Below are 16,200 nucleotides of genomic sequence, written 5' to 3'. Positions count from 1 at the left end.
TCTGTGAAACGCTAGCTCTGAAGGTTGTGAAGGGCTACTGGCCTGAAAAGAAGGTTCCATGGTCCAACAAGCTGGGGAAATGTGGGCTTAATGGAATTACACAGGTTTCTCCACTGTACGACATCTCAGAGCCCTGAATATGATGACGGGAATAGTCAATCTCTAAAGCAAGGCAGGCAGGGGTATGGTATACCACTTTTGATCATGACCACGGAACCCTTTCAACACAGAACGTGACTTCAGACTAGTGAACTACTGACGACGCTTTCTTACTGAACTACTGGAGCCGGCACCAACAGGAAAAGGACCTGGTTCCTACGTGTCACCTTCACCACCACCGCCAAGCCCCTCTCCACCGCTGAGGTCTACTTAGAGTTTCAGGGCCAAAAGGCAAATAAACTGAGGTTTGTGACAGATTCTATCCCCACGGCAAACTGAAGTGCTAACTACACAAAGCCACGGAGGCAGAGGTCCAGTTCTAAGGTACCTAGGCACCCAGTTGGGAGGCTGGGGCCCAGTGGGCCCACAGACCCATGGCAGCCCCACCCAAAACTAAGATCAGCCTCGCAGCAGCCCTATCCCCCAACTGGAGACCTCGAGGCTCAGGCCTTGTCAGGCTTGGCTCTGGACATGGTAGGCGCAGCGCGGAGAGGACAACCCCAGGGGTCCAGCTCAGCTGGTCTGGGTGAAATGCAGGAGTCGGCAACTCACAGTCGTAGCTGTTTCCAGCTCCCTCACCACAGGAGGCTCTGTCACTTATTTTCCCAGGTTCTTCTGGTCTCTCCTGGTGCTGACAACGTTCCATCCAGGTGCTGATGAAAATCCCTCTTCTCTGAAGCACAAGCAGAATGTTTCCTTAGAAAGGAAACAAAAAGATTCCGAGGACAAGGAATCACAAAAGCCCTGACGCCACCAAGTAACAGCAGCAGCGTGGAAGTAACTCAAACTCAGTCTCAGATGGTCAGACTGACAAAGCTTCCCGGCCCACAGGCTTCTTAATTTTTACCTTTTATTCTCTCTGATGTGCCTGCTCAGAAGCCCCAGGTTTCGGCCGGTTGTTCTGCTCCAGGCCTGAGCGCCTGGCACGTCTAATTGTTGATTCTGAGATTGTCTCTCACACGGAGGCAGCGGTGATGTCATAGGTTCAGAACCTGGACAACAGACCCAGTCAAAAGCTAAATAAGTGTGTAAGCTTTTACTTGGATAAGAACAGCGGATGGAGTGTTTGATATGTGCTCATCCTCACAGCTGTGTGTGCCATGTACCACGACTCCGTTTCTGGATAAGGAGACTGAGGAGCCAAGCATCTTTGCCCCAAATCCCACGGCACGTGAGCCGGGGCAGCGGGTTCTAAGTCAGCACCGCTTAGCGGCAAAACCGGCAGAGCTCGGCTCCAAGTTCTGTCCCGTGTGCTCCCCGTGGCGCGGGACAGATGCTCACATTTCGTGGCCAGGTTCTTCTTCTGCAGAAGGAAGATGATAATCCCTATCCACGGAGAGTGAGGGATTATCGTGAGGATCAGATAATACAACGAACAGAAAAGAGCTCTGAAGTGGAATGAATACAGGTGCAGGGCGTTAATAGTACCCAGTGTTTTCCTAGATACCAAACAACTTGGCATCCCAAAGGTTTCCACCTTCTCTAGTTCATGCTTGCAAACTGACCAAGCAAAGGAAAAAGGTAGACAGATTCAAGAAGACGTATCAAGAACCTGAAAGCCTACAGGAGGTTAGGAAACAGACCACCCCCCCACCAGTTAGGAGGCTTTCAACTTGAACCTTGGAAGAGCCAACTCCCCCAGACCTCATCACTGCCTCCTGCCCACACCCAACCCTTCTCCTAAAGGCTCCAGACACTAAAAATACCCCAGCCACCTGCTGCCCAGGCAGGCAGTAAATCACTGGCCCTCGAACACCAGAATCCAGGCCAGGCCTGGCCTGACGTGGCCGCTGGCGGATGACATGCGCCAGATGGGGCAAGTCCACTTCTTCCCAGCCCGGTGGCCAGGGGGCCTGGGAGGAGAGTGCCCCAGGAAGCAGGGGCGCTGCTGCAGGTGCTTCCTGGGTGTAGGGTGATTGGAGGTGGGTGTGTCACAGGAGGAAACGGGGCTCCCTGGGAAAGGGCAGTGGCTCCTACGGCGACAAGTATATATAGAATAAGGTCATCTCATCAAAATGCACAGATCAGCCACTCGACTGCTGTCCTATTACCCCAGGGCCACCAGATGTCACTGTTGCAGGGAGCATGAATATTTGTGGTCCCATCTCCGGACAAGCACTGACTTTATGGAGACAGTTCAAACTGTGGGCACTCAAGGGCACACCAGTGAGACCCATTTCCTGCTTCCAGTTCTTAGTGATTCGATCTCACCCTCCCATCCCCACCCCCGGGACCAAAATCAGTCCGACTCCCAAAATGCAACCAAGAAATGCCAAAAATCTGTTCACAGTTACTTTCAGCACAATACAGTGAATCAGAAATGAGAGGCCAAGACAGAATATTTAATTTATTTTTAAACTAAAATGCATCATCAGCAAACACATTTGTGGGGAACAAGAAGTCATGTGCTGTGCTGGAGTGTTGCTCAAATTTGAAAAAGTGGGGACCCTGAGAGCACGTCCTCCACTTTGTCACCCCTCCCCCTAGAAAAACCAAAGCATTGACGTTAACTGCTGCCACCTGACCACTTGGTCCAACCAGTGAAAAATACTTACAGGACAATACAAAACACAAAATCAAAACAATGAAATTGAGAGGCTACTCAAGTATAATGAATAGACCTAGATGGTCAGAAATGTGCTGAGGTTAAATTTTTTTTTCCACAAAATTGAATAATTTTCATAGCTTATAGGCTTCTGGGAACATGTCTAACACTGTTGGGCTAGAAAGAGTACTTTTAAGTGAACTACGTTCTAGTTCACTGAAAAGCTCTGTGGCCTTGGGCAGGTTATCTAACCCCTCCGAGCCTCAGTCTCCTCGTATATGAACTGGACCTGTCCAAGGCCCCTTTAAACAATACATGATTCTAGGATTCTAAGCATGGCCTTGAGGGGCCCCTGTGTAGTTGGGAAGGTGGATGTCAAAAATAACAAAACAATCCAGGGCCACTGAAGTGACACAGACAAGGGCTACGAGAATTCAGAGTCCTCCCCTTCTGACTCCTGGGGGACTGAGGGAAGGCTTCTGGAGGGGAAGGGATTAAACACCTAAAAAGTAACACCGCAGCACACTCAGCATACTGGATCCCTCCCTTGAAGAGATGGGAGGTGGCCAATCCAATATTTTAAGATGTCAACTTGATCTGTGTGGACATAAACATCTAAGGTTTCCAAAAATAAATGATAACTGCTACCTATCAACTTCTATAAGCGCATGAATTTCTCAAGAATGGGAGCATGTTCTGTAATACTATCCAGTCGGTTTTGTGTGTACATGTAGAACTGCTACTTCTTGGATGATAAATCTGGGGCAAGGGACAGAGAGGAAGTTAGGGGGGAGGTTAAAGTTCTTCTTCAAATGTTAAAAGCCTCCCCCAAATGGTAATACAAGCACAGACAAGAGCTTGAGAAATGGAAGCTAAATTTGTAATAGTGGTTCTGTCTGATGATACTGGGGGTAATGATTATTTTTTTCTTTTTGCTTATCTGGATTTTCCATTTTTCAGCAACGGGCATGAATCAATTGTATATTTTTTTAATGCAAATATATTCGGGACAGATAATACATCAAACCACTATCAGTTATTAGCATCTTAATGTGAATTAATGGATGTGATTTGCTTCCTGCAGTGAAGTGGCGGTGGGATATGGATTTTGTTAGATCGGGTCTGTCACTGGAAAGGGAGAGAAGATGTAGAGTTTCTAAAAGCACAGTGGGTGGAGGAGGCCTGCCAGGCCCCTCCTTATTACTTCAAGGGCATTTTATTAAAAATAAGGACAGAAACAGTTAACCTTTCTCACTCATGGTTTTGCCCAATTATTCTCATTATAAATTATTTATTTTTAGATCCAAACTCCAGCTTTCAAACCAAACAAACAAAAAAGGGCTCATGGATTTTAAGAATAATTTGAAAAAAAAAAAAAGAAAACAAAGGATTCTTCTCCAAACTCTGTGCATTTTGGTTTCCATCAAGCCTTTTTTGGACAAAGTTTTATTTTACTATTTCATATTGCAGTCTGCAGACTTTTCCTGGAGCCTCAGTGCTAGCACTTCAGGAGTTGTAAAGCTGACATAATTAAATACAAGAAAACGTCATCATTTAGACTCTGATTTTAGATGGGTTATGCTGACAGTTGTCTCAACATTATCTGGAAAGGCAGAGTATGCAGAGGAAATTTATAGTGTAAACAATACTGGGGAGTGATGGACAGTCTGCAGGAATCTAGTTACCATCAACATAAGCAATTCATAACTTATTGCAAATCATTTGATATGTTCATCCAAATATGCCTTCTATGGCCCAAGCAAAATTTAGACTTAAAATATATTTGAACTATCACCTCCAAGTAGTTGGAGATATCGAGGCTTGAAAAGAGGAACAATATTGAAGGCAGTGACCTATTTAATTGAATCTAAGATGCCATCAATTATAAGATGCATTATATTTTTGTAAGAAAAAACACTGCCAACTCAATTATGACACATCAACTGTAAAATACATTCTAATTTTTAAAATGTTAAAATGTGGGTGGAAACTATCTATCTTAGAGTTAATGAAATACAGTATTACCTATGTCACCTTGCCCCTACCTCCCTGTCACAGGGAGATGGGCTTCTATTCTCAGTGACCTGTTAGACTTCATATGGGGACATCAATCTTTCTTCCAACTCACTTAAGGGTTAAAACATTTAGATCTGTCCTTCCTTGGCAGTAGAATGTATCTGTCCTCCAAGTTCCTGTCAGAGTCTATAATCTCCATTTCTCTCCCATCCAATACTCAGCAAAAACTCAGCTGAGAAAAATCATGTTTTCAGGAGTGCCTGCAGGATACGCAGCCCATCCATTTTTCTCTCCTCTGTTTACCCTCGGATTGAGCCAGATCAGCAGAGAGCAAAGTACTGGGAACAACTGGGTAATCCCTCATAGAAAGGCTTTTACAGACTCTCTCTCTGGCGTCCTGCCTTCAGCCCACGTGGGGGACACTGTTAGAAACAGCCCGAGTTGTACTAAATTCTGTTGTCAAGGACATAGCATCCTCTTCATGAGGACCCACTGGAGACATATTTCAGGGCTTCATGCCGGGAATCTTTAAAAATAAAATGTTTAAATTGAAGTATAACATATATAGAGAAAAGCACACCATTCATAAAGGTACAGCTGAATGAATTATCGCAAATTATAACAACCGCTCAAAGGAAAAAAATAAAACATTACCAGCACCTCAGAAGCCCCTTCATGCCTTCTCCCCATCACTATACCCACACCCTATTCCCCAGAGGCAATCTGTCCTGATCTTTAACACCACAGTTTTATCTGTTTTTGAACCTTACATTACAAAAATGGAATCATACAATGTGTATCCTTTTAGTCTGGCTTCTTTCACTTATCACTATTTCTTTCACTTATCACTAATTCATCCATGTTGTTATGAGAAGTAGGTTGTTAATTTTCATTCCTATAATTTTCACTGTACAGTAGTCCATTGTATGTATATACCACAATTTACTCATTTAGGTTGTTTCCGGCTTGGGGTTATTATGAATAATGCTGCCATTCTGGTACACATAGTAAGCACTTCTGTGAAGTATACCTAAGAGTCAGATTACTGGGTTTTAGGGCTTGCACACGTTCAGTTTAATTTCAAAGTAGTTTTCCACTTTACATTCCACCAGCAGTGTATGAAAGTTCCAGTGGTTCCACATCTTCACCAACCCTCATAATTGTCAGTCCTTTTAGTTTTAGCCATTTTTATAGGTGTATAGCAACATCTTATTGTGGCCTCAATTATCATTTCCTGAATTCCCTTCTCTTTTGTGAAGTATTTATTCAAATATCTTGTCAACTTTTCTATTAGATTGTAAGTCTTTCTCTAATTAATTTACCCATTGGGATAGGTCTTTTGTCAATTATATGAACTACAAATGTCTTCTACCTTCTCGTTTTTTTTTTTTCTTCTTTATTTATTTTCGGCTGCGTTGGGTTTTCCTTACTGCATGCGGGCTTTCTCTAGTTGCGGTGTGCGGGCTTCTCATTGCGGTGGCTTCTCTTGTTGTGGAGCACGGGCTCTCGGTGTGCAGGCTTCAGTAGTTTTGGCACGCAAGCTCAGTAGTCATGGCTCGCGTGCTCTAGAGTGCAGGCTCAGTAGTTGTGGCGCACGGGCTCAGTTGCTCCGCGGCATGTGGGATCCTCCCGGACCAGGGATCGAACCCATGTCCCCTGCACTGGCAGGTGGGTTCTTAACCACTGCCACCAGAGAAGTCCGTGGCTTCCTTTTTTATTCTCTTAATGGTGAATTCTGATGAGCAGAAGTACTTGATTTTAATGTAGTCAAACTTATTGCAGCTTTCCGTATCCTTTTTAAGAATATATTCTTCTACTTTTTTTTCTTCTTGAAGATTTATTGTTTGCCTTTCACATTAAAATCAATAAGCCCATGCACCTAGAGCCTGTGCTCCGCAACAAAGAGAAGGCACTGCAATGAGAAGCCCGCGCACCACAACGAAGAGTAGCCCCCACTCGCCGGAACTAGAGAAAGCCCGTGAGCAGCAACAAAGACCCAACGCAGCCAAAAATGAATAAATAATTAAAAAAACTAAAATCAACAATTCACCTGGCGTTGATATGGTGCATGATATAAGGATCAAAATTCATTTTTCCCACATGGACATGCAACTGACCCAGTACCATTTATTGAAAAGACCATCCTTTCCCCATTGTTCTGCAGTGGCACCTTTTTCTAAATCCAGTGTCCATATACAGGAAGGTCTGTTTCTGGACTTTCTAGTCTGTTCCATTGGTCTATCCGTCTGTTGGCTTTCTGGTGCCAATACCACATTGCCTTAATTACTGTGGCTTTATATTAAGACGTGATGTCTGGTAGAGTAAGTCCTCCAGCTTTATGCTTCTACAACATTGTCTTCGCCCTCTTGGCCCTTTGCATTGCCATAAAATATCTTAAAATCAACTTGTAATCATTTAAAAAATGATAAATAGATAAATCTGTTGGGATTTTGATTGGGATTACATTGAATCTATAGCTCAATTTGGGGAGAATTGACTTCTTTACAATATTGAGCCTTCCAATCCATGAACATGACATATCTCTCTGCTTATTTAGGTCTCATTTAACTTCTCTCAATGTTTTATAGTTGTTTTTGTTTTCTGTGCAAGCCTTCATATCTTTCAATTTTCCCCTAAATATTAGAATGTTTTGATGTTATAGTAAATGGTATTTTTAAAAATTCTATTTTAGTTGTTTATTGGCAACTGGTTTGTTTTTAATCTCATGAAAACTGAACTCTGTTACTCAGTGCTTCCCTATCTGATGTTCCATGAAACACCATCCTACTTGTTAAAGTGGTCTGGTAAATATGTTGGGAAAAGCTGGGTTAAACAAGTTAATCTAGTTTCTTCACGGCAGGACTTCTAAAGTCTTTAATGTGCTAACGTAATATTCCTCAAACTTACTTGGCCAGACTTACTCAATATTCAACGGATATCATAGTCAGGTATCATTCAGGATAAAAGCATAGAAAACAGCAATGACTCTAGGTGTTTTAAGCAGGAGGATTTCATAGAGGATGCTTATAAAAATCACTGGAGGGATCCACGAGTAGGTGCTTGGCTCAGCTTCTAGGAATGGCTCCCAGACGACCACAAGACGGACCCTCCCAAGGCAGGCACTGCCAGTGAGGCCACCACTGGAGCTCCTCAGCCCGCAAACCCTTTACTCCCACTGCCCCAACCAGAACCGCCTCTCAGTACCCACGAAGTTGAACGCTCGATGTGCTAACGCTCCAAACCCTCACGTTTCCATAGTCATAGACATTACCTGTCGCCACAAAACAGCAAAAGTAAACAAGGAACAGCTGAAGACGGTCTCCATGCTTTCACCCTCCAAACCACTCACAAGTACCTCTGAAAGGTGACAGCAAATTTTGCATCCAGGACCACAACCTGCAGCTCTCTGCAGGATAAGAGGACACTTAGAAGGAGGGGCAATGCAGACTGAGCTAAGTGACAGCATCCACCACAACCAACCAAGTGCCTGGTGTATATGCCGGGCACCCTTCTAGGCAGAGAATACATCTGTGAGCTAACAGGCTAGTAAGAAAGTCAGGTGTTGAACAAGTTAATGTGAGTACCCGCTCCCCACCTCCGACGGAACTGCTACAGCCATCTGCCAAAACGAGTGTTTTCTGAAACATGGTGTGATCATGTCTTCCTCTTGGTACTGAAGGTAAGTGTTAAATTTATGCTTCACTTCTATCAGTTATATACGACGTCACGGCATGCATTTTGCATATTAATTTTACCTTCATCTTATTGTTTCTCACTCATTTTCCCTGTGTTCCTATTTCCTGATTTATTTTTTATTGTATTTTTGTAAGGTATCTTAAATCTTCCTCCTTAAAAAAGGACAGATATAAATCAATCATCTGTGTGAAACCCCAGTGTTCACCCATGAGGAGTTACCCCACTCACAAATTCCTTCCACTATCATTTTTTGTTGGCTTCACAAATTTGATAAAGTACAAATGCAAAACAGAAGCACTCATTTCATTTCTGGTTCCACTTTGGTAACCAAAAGACTGGAGGGAAGATCAAAGGTTGAAGCAACAATATGTTCTTTGAAATAAAAAATTAATATAACATGCTCTACAGCATTTCATGATAATTGGCTTTATTAATGTAGAACAATTAATGCTAGCCATAAAAGTATATAATTAAATGTGTTATTATTACAAGTTAAAATTTATTCTGTTCCCTGTATTGCCATTTAATTGGAAAAAACAACAGCCAAAACTTGTCAACCTTACAGTCCATTTGAAACTGATTCAATCGAAAGCAATTAGGTTGTTCAAGAATGACAATATAAAAGAAAAGTATAGACTGGAATGTATTACATTTTGGCCCAACAAAGAGGTTTGATTCATTCTGGCTCATAAAGCATGCTGATGGTGTTTATGATTTTGAAAATTCACTGTAACTTTTTGCCTGAATTGAATCCTTTGTGATGCATTTTCTTGAGTTCTACCCATGACTGCCACAGTAACAGTCCTGGAATCAGAACCCAAACACCATTGAAAAATACCAGATAGACCCAAAAGTAGAGCCAATTGTTGGTGTTGAGGTTGGGGCTTCCCATAAGCCAGTCTGGGCAGAAGGTCATCCACCCGCCATACAATTCACACACGCACAGGGTGATCTGTATGAAATGCCTGTTAGAGAGAAAGAGACAAGGGATGAAACTGCCAGCAGCTTCAATGGTCTTCCACGGCAGAAAGCCTCCCTGAAGTTGGACCCCAGGTTTTACGTAGAGCTCCTTTGATGGGGCAAATTGATAATTAATGAAGACCCATGCTTTCCTTGGAGAAGCAATAGTGCCTTTCCTAGAAGGTTATCCTCAGAGTTAAAGAAGGTCTCTTGGGTATCCTGTCCTATTCTTTGGAAGATTTAGTGAGGTCACACCTGACCCAGTAAAGAGAGACCTGGATGTGAATCTCTCTATGAGCCGCAATTTCACCTGCTGTAAAAGGGATAATAATAGTCCCTTCCTCGAATAATATTGTGGAGATTAAATGAGATATGTAGATAAAGCACTGTGCCCGGCACATATTCAACAATGCATATGTGTTAAATATTTGAAATAATAAACAAATGGGTGCATGTAGTAAATCTACAAGCACGATCATGGAGTCAAAGACATGTAAGGCACCCAGGAGAAATTTAATTCTTCCTGCCAACTCTCTATGTAAAACTGGGTTGGGGGGAAAGTGGATTAAATGACCTTTGAGATCTCTTTCAAATCTGAAATTTTATGATGCAGCTTTACATAAGACTTCTTCTTTGATACAAGATGGTGGAAAATGGAATGCCGTTGTGCCTACTTGACAATGTTTTAGGGAATCATCCCCAGGATAGCAATCTGTTTGTCCCAGGTCACTCTGTCCCTAAGATGGAGAGGAAGGAAAGGGAGGCAGGAAGCAGAGTTCAAAGTTTCAGGGTCTGATTGATGGATGGTTAATCTGCCATCTTTCTCCTCCGTCTCCTCACTCTTTTGCCTTCCTCATACCCTCCACAGCCTGCTTCTGGAAAGATGTCTTATTTATCTTGCATGTCTACCTCAGAATTACATAAGAGATTTTTCTTTGTGTCAAGCGGAATGGGAGTTTTCTAGAATGAGCTGGAGGGAAAGGATGCAGATATTACCTTTTGATTCTCCAAAATACTGGTGGCAAATCATCCAATGCTGTCACCACCATGCTTGTCTATACAGCATCTAGGTTGCCAATACAATCATATTTCTCATATTTTTTATTCTGAATGGTCTGAAATTATCCTGGTGGCACCATGATCCTTAACTAATATCAAACAATTTTCGTTTCTAGTCTACTTTTTGTCTAACAAAGAACTATGGTCATTATCCCCTCCAAATGTCACGCTGGCGTTGGGACAGCTAATGTTCCTCCTTTTTTCCGGAGGACAGGAGAAGAGCACTTACCGATAATGTTTCTCTTTGACGATGGCATAAATGAGAACCAATGCCAGAAACCCACCCAGAACGACAGTCAGAATTTCCAAAGACACAATAGTTGGATCCAAATAAAGCCATCTTGCGTCAGCTTTGCCATATTCTTTCCCTGAAAACAAAATACATTTTGTTACTCATCTGGCAATCATTTTTATGACAGTTAGAGGAAATGACCTTTTTTTTCCCGTTAGGAGGAGATAAGAGAGTAACTGCCACTCTCTCTATAGTCTTCATAATGCCTTAGTGGAAGGCAAGAGAGGCCCTATGACGAAAATGCATTTGCCACTGGACACAAGTAATAATAACAATATCATGTTATATTTGTAGAGTGATTTGCATTTTCCAAAGTGCTTTCACACGTGTGCCCTCTTCACCCTCTCCCTTTTCATCGTAAGCAGCAGAATTCTACATCAGTTTGACACAGTCAGACTTTGCAAAGATAATCTTTAATAGTTATCTTGGTAAATGCATTATAACTCCTTACTTCAAAATTTCAACATTAAGTCTGTATTAGTTAGATGTGGGAAAATTATTATTAAGGAAATGTTTATAAAAAAACACATGTTTATTAGTGATTGAAGAGGAATTGAGTGCTGAGGAGGCAGCAGGGAGGGGAGGGGAATAACACAGCCTGGACTACAGAATGAATCCTAAATGGACAAAGGGGCATTTCGGTCTGCTACAGGGACAGAATCCACTAACACAGCTACCACGAAATTGTGCTGACCAGGGAGCAGGTGTGCCCTAAGAAATCTTTCCAGGTCCCGTTATCAGGATGGTTACTTCTAGGAGGCACCATGAGGTCAGATAGTCTTTTTAGTGAAGGACCAAGGGCGATGCACTAGGCGAAGTCATATTCCCCTCCCTCCCTCCCTCCTTCTCTCTTCTTTCCTTCCTTCTTTCTTTCTCTCTCTTTCCTTCCTCCCCACCTCCCCCCTCTCTTTCTCTCTCTGTCTCTCTTTCCTTTTTACTTTAACAAAGTAATACGTGCTGGTCCTAAGATCTCAAATAACCAGAGGAAAAAAACCCCCAAAGTCCCCACCTCTTCTCTCCCTTTAACTACTGTTCTCACATTACTTAGAAAAGGTATGAATGGTCAAAAATTAGCTGCGTGATCTGATTGGTCTGAGCAGCACAAAGCAATAGTCTCTTAATGGTTAGAGTTAGATCCCTCCGGGGCCAGGGACAAAGGGTTCCCATGAAAGGCTGTCCCCAGAGAAAGGACAGGCCAGTAAACAGGATTAGCTATTTAATGAGATAACACACAGACACACGCGAAGCGGAGATTCTGTGAAAGGCCAGACGCAACTGGCAGACCAGGCAGAGCCGTCCAGCCTGTCCTTAGCCAACTGCCTGCCATGACCTAACTGGAAAACAACATCATAGTAAAAGTAAAAGTTTTCCCTCTAAATTTAAACACAGATACAATAGGTGAAATATACTATCTAGTGCAGCCAAAATCTAAGAAAATATAACAAGTAGAAGGTCAATGCTTTAGGAGCTAAGAGATTAGTGGGTGTTTAGACATTCACAAAAATAACCCCATTCATTCATTCTTTTTAAAAAAAATTTTTGATGTATTTATTTTTTTTTTGGCAGCGTGGCATGTGAGATCTTAGTTCCCCAACCAGGGATCGAACCCATGCCCCTTGCATTAGAAGTACAGGGTCTTAACCACTGGACTGCCAGGGAAGTCCCCTTCATTCATTCTTTAATTCAACAATTTTTTTTGTAGCGTACAGACGCCTCTATGCTAGGTCTCAAGAATGCAGCAGTGACCAGGACACAAAGTTGGCTGCTGGTGGTTCATACTGTAGCGAGCTCAAACCATGCAATAAGTGACGGGGACAGAGAATAGGGACATGGAGAAAAGGCACTGCACAAGCTAGGAGGTGAGGTGTCCTGATCGCTTCCTCTTCCTCCTGCACGTGAGGGAAGGATTCCCGCCCTGGGCTTATGCGGTGGCTCAACACACAACAGGCGACACTGGGCAGACAAGGTTGAGGGCCGTTCCTCAGTCACAGAACGCTCACAGGCTCGGGGAGAAGCACACTGTGCCGCGTGGGGCTGCCCTAGGAACCGGAGTGAACGGGGAGGGACTGTGGGAGGTGAGCTCTGCAGTAGCACCAGGGTGGGTGACCCCTGGTCCCCGCGGCAGGATGTGATAGGATTGTTCGAGTAATTCTGAGGGCTGGCAGGAACTGAACAGGGCTCCTCAGGGGTATGCAGGCACCGTGCTGGTCCCAGAGACCAGGAGGGCTGCTTGTCGAGGGACCTCATATGAGGAAGCAGGGTGCAGAGGGGCCTGGCACTTACGACATCTGAGGCCCTCTGGATTTTACCAGACTGCAAGGCACACGTAATCTTGGATCTTAATCTCAGGCCTTTCTCCTAGTCCCGTACCTTCCACAGTGTCGGAAATCAAGGCTTTGGATTGGGATGAAGGTGAGGATGACCACCAGGCAAGATCAGTGGCCAGCCCATCGTTCATTTCTGTCCTGCAGGGTACCTGGTCCAGTCTCAAGGGCCAGCTGGATGAGGGTGTCATATAACAGGACCCCCGTGCGGACCCCCGTGTGGCCTGTCAATTGCCCCCCCTTGGGGAAGTGTGTGACGATATGTATGAACTGAAACACAGCTCCCATTCCCTAAATCAAAAGTTCTCTTCTAAATTACAGAAATAAAGCATATTTGCACGAAAAAAAAAGAAATCTCAGGGCTTACATCACAAGAGGCGAGCCTTGAACTGGGGGAGGGAGAGGGTATCTCGGGGAGGAGTTTGAGCAAAGGCCTGGGGCTGAGAGCACTCGGTGTGTCTGAAACTGCAGGTAGTTAGCAAAGCTGAAGGAGACAGCGTGTGTGTAAGTGAAAGGGGCGGGAGGGGGGGTGGGGACAGATGCTGGAAGCAGGTCCTGCTATCTGCTGGCCCCAGTGTATCAAGCCTCTGGCATCTTCTCACCTACTGCTTAACCTTGACCAACTCTTTGCAGGTTAAACACCTACAACAGCGAAAGGGCAAACAGAGCATTAATAAACCTAATGATGTGATCCTCATCCTTTATTCTGTGACTGACTGCCAGGCTCAGGCAGAGGTTCAGAGGGAAAGATGCACACGAAGGGCTGGAGGTTTCCAGTAGCCAAGCCACAGCTGTGCCCTTTGCCACAGAGCGGAGATTAGGGGCACAACTCATCTTGACCAAACTCAAGGCAGCCTCCTCCAAGCCCTCTTCTCCAAAAGGTCTCGACCTTGGGCTCTGTGCTTGGCCCACTTAGTCTAGTTTCAGCAAGAATCCTGCTGCGTAAGTTTAGTGAAAATCCTTCACTCTTGGTATCTCATCACTCCCCGCAACCCCCAGTCTTACTGAGATATTACTGACATAGAGCACTGTGTAAGTTTAAGGTATACAGCATAATGAATTGACTTACATATATTGTGAAATGATTACCACAATAAGTTTAATGACATCCATCATGTCATATAGGTACAAAAATAAAGAAAAAGAAAAAATGTTTTTTTCCTTGTGGTGAGAACTCTTAGGATTTATTCTCTTAACAACTTTCAAATATGCCATACAGTAGTGTTAATTATGTCGTACGTTAATTACATCCTTAGTACTTATTTATCATAGAACTAGAAGTTTGTACTTTTTTTTTATAAATTTATTTATTTTTGTATTTATTTTTGGCTGCGTTGGGTCTTTGTTGCTGTGCACGGGCTTTCTCTAGTTGTGGCGAGCGGGGGCTACTCTCTGTTGCAGTGCGCGGGCTTCTCGTTGCGGTGGCTTCTCTTGTTGCGGAGCACAGGCTCTAGGCGCGCGGGCTTCAGTAGCTGTGGCTCGCGGGCTTAGTTGCTCTGCAGCATGTGGGATCTTCCCGGAGCAGGGCTCGAACCTGTGTCCCCTGCACTGGCAGGCGGATTCTTATCCACTGTGCCACCAGGGAAGTCCAGAAGTTTGTACCTTTTGAACATCTTCATCCAATTCCCCCACTCCACAGTCCTCGCCTCTGGCAACCACAAATCTGATCTCTTTTTCTATGAGCTTGGGTTGTTTGTTTGTTTTTTAGATTCCACATATAAGTGAGATATTACAGTGTTTGTTTTTTTCTGTCTAGCTTATTTCACTTAGCATAATGTCTGCAAGGTCCATCCATGTTGTCACAAATGGCAGGATTTCCTTCTTTTTATGGCTGAATAATATTCCATTGTATATATACACAACTTATTTATCCACTCATCTGTCAATGGACACTTAGGTTGTTTCCATGTCTTGGCTATTGTAGATACTGCTGCTATGAACATGGGAGTACAGATAATCTTGATATATGATCAAATTCCTCATCTCCCACCCTCTATATCTTAATACCCTGGCCTGCCTTCAGCAAGGATCCTGTTGAGTCAGTCTATCAAGAGTCCCACAGCCTTGATGTTTCTTCCCCACAGGATCCTCCCGGACCAGGGCTCGAACTCGCATCCCCTGCATTGGCAGGAGGATTCTTAACCACTGTGCCACCAGGGAAGCCTTAGTTTTCACTTTTTTAAAGGTGAAAATGTAGACTGAAGATGACTGATAAAGATCGAATTAGATATTTGCATTTCATGGGACTGAGCCAAATCTGGGCTGTTTGCTTTCTCTGAGGCTGAGCAGGGCAGCCGGGGTAGGAGGACACTGACTTGAGCTGGAATCCTTAACCCCAGACTTCCCTAGCAATTCTCAAGCACAGTTTAATCCGGCAGACTCGCCAAAAAGGTGCACAGCTGCATTTCCCTTAGCCCGTGGAACTGAGCAGGTGGCCTCAAGATGTGGGACTCAGGCGCCCTGAGCTACCATGGCTAGGACCTGACGGACATCAAAGATAACATGTGTTTTGCTTTGGGAAGCACTAATTGTGGCTGACTCAGTTCTCTAGAAGAGTTTTACAACACCAGTGGTGAACAGGAGTCCAGATCCTGGCTGGAGGACAAGGCAGCTCTATAATAGTGGCAAAGAACCCAGCTGCTGCACAGCTCATTTATTTGTCAGTACTGACACAGCACATCGGAGGTAGTCGATACTGACTGACTGAATGTTGACTGATTTACAGCAACATGACGAAGATAGGGAAAACTAGCTAATATCTCTGCAGAGCAGGAAGATTTCTGGAAATTATCTACAAGACCATATATATATATATATATATATATATATATATATATATATATATATATACACACACACACACACATACATACACATATATATGTATATATATATGTGTGTATATATATGTATATATATATGAAAGTTAATAATAAAAATATGGAAAACACCCAGTTTAAATATAGCAAACTCCTCAATCTGCACTCACTATAAACATTTGAAATTATAGGGCTTCCCTGGTGGCGCAATGGTTAAGAATCCGCCTGCCAATGCAGAGGGGACACGGGTTTGAGCCCTGGTCGGGGAAGATCCCACATGCCGCAGAGCAACTAAGCCTGTGCACCACAACTACTGAGTCTGTGCTTTAG

The 16,200-nt window shown here is 43.7% G+C and overlaps 1 protein-coding gene across 6 annotated transcripts in view; it reads right to left on the bottom strand.

Annotated features, from left to right (window-relative positions):
* Positions 1–16,200, bottom strand: part of EBPL (EBP like) — a 98,274-nt gene that overhangs the window by 42,384 nt on the left and 39,690 nt on the right. For 3 of the 6 annotated variants that reach the window (XR_014236953.1, XM_082365707.1, XM_082365709.1), the window contains exon 4: positions 10,665–10,803. Coding sequence is in view for 4 of the 6 variants with exons in the window: in XM_082365707.1 (XP_082221833.1) it covers positions 10,665–10,803 (139 nt within the window). In the remaining 2 variants the exon portion in view is untranslated. Of the gene's footprint in view, positions 1–747; positions 856–1,006; positions 1,152–8,702; positions 9,382–10,664; positions 10,804–16,200 lie in introns of those variants that run through there. The other 3 variants (XM_082365706.1, XM_082365708.1, XR_014236954.1) reach the window with 2 other exon arrangements.

This window comes from Balaenoptera borealis, assembly GCF_965194805.1.
Source record: "Balaenoptera borealis genome assembly, chromosome: 18".
Lineage (NCBI taxonomy): Eukaryota > Metazoa > Chordata > Mammalia > Artiodactyla > Balaenopteridae > Balaenoptera > Balaenoptera borealis.
This window is presented reverse-complemented; position numbering and strand designations above follow the sequence as displayed.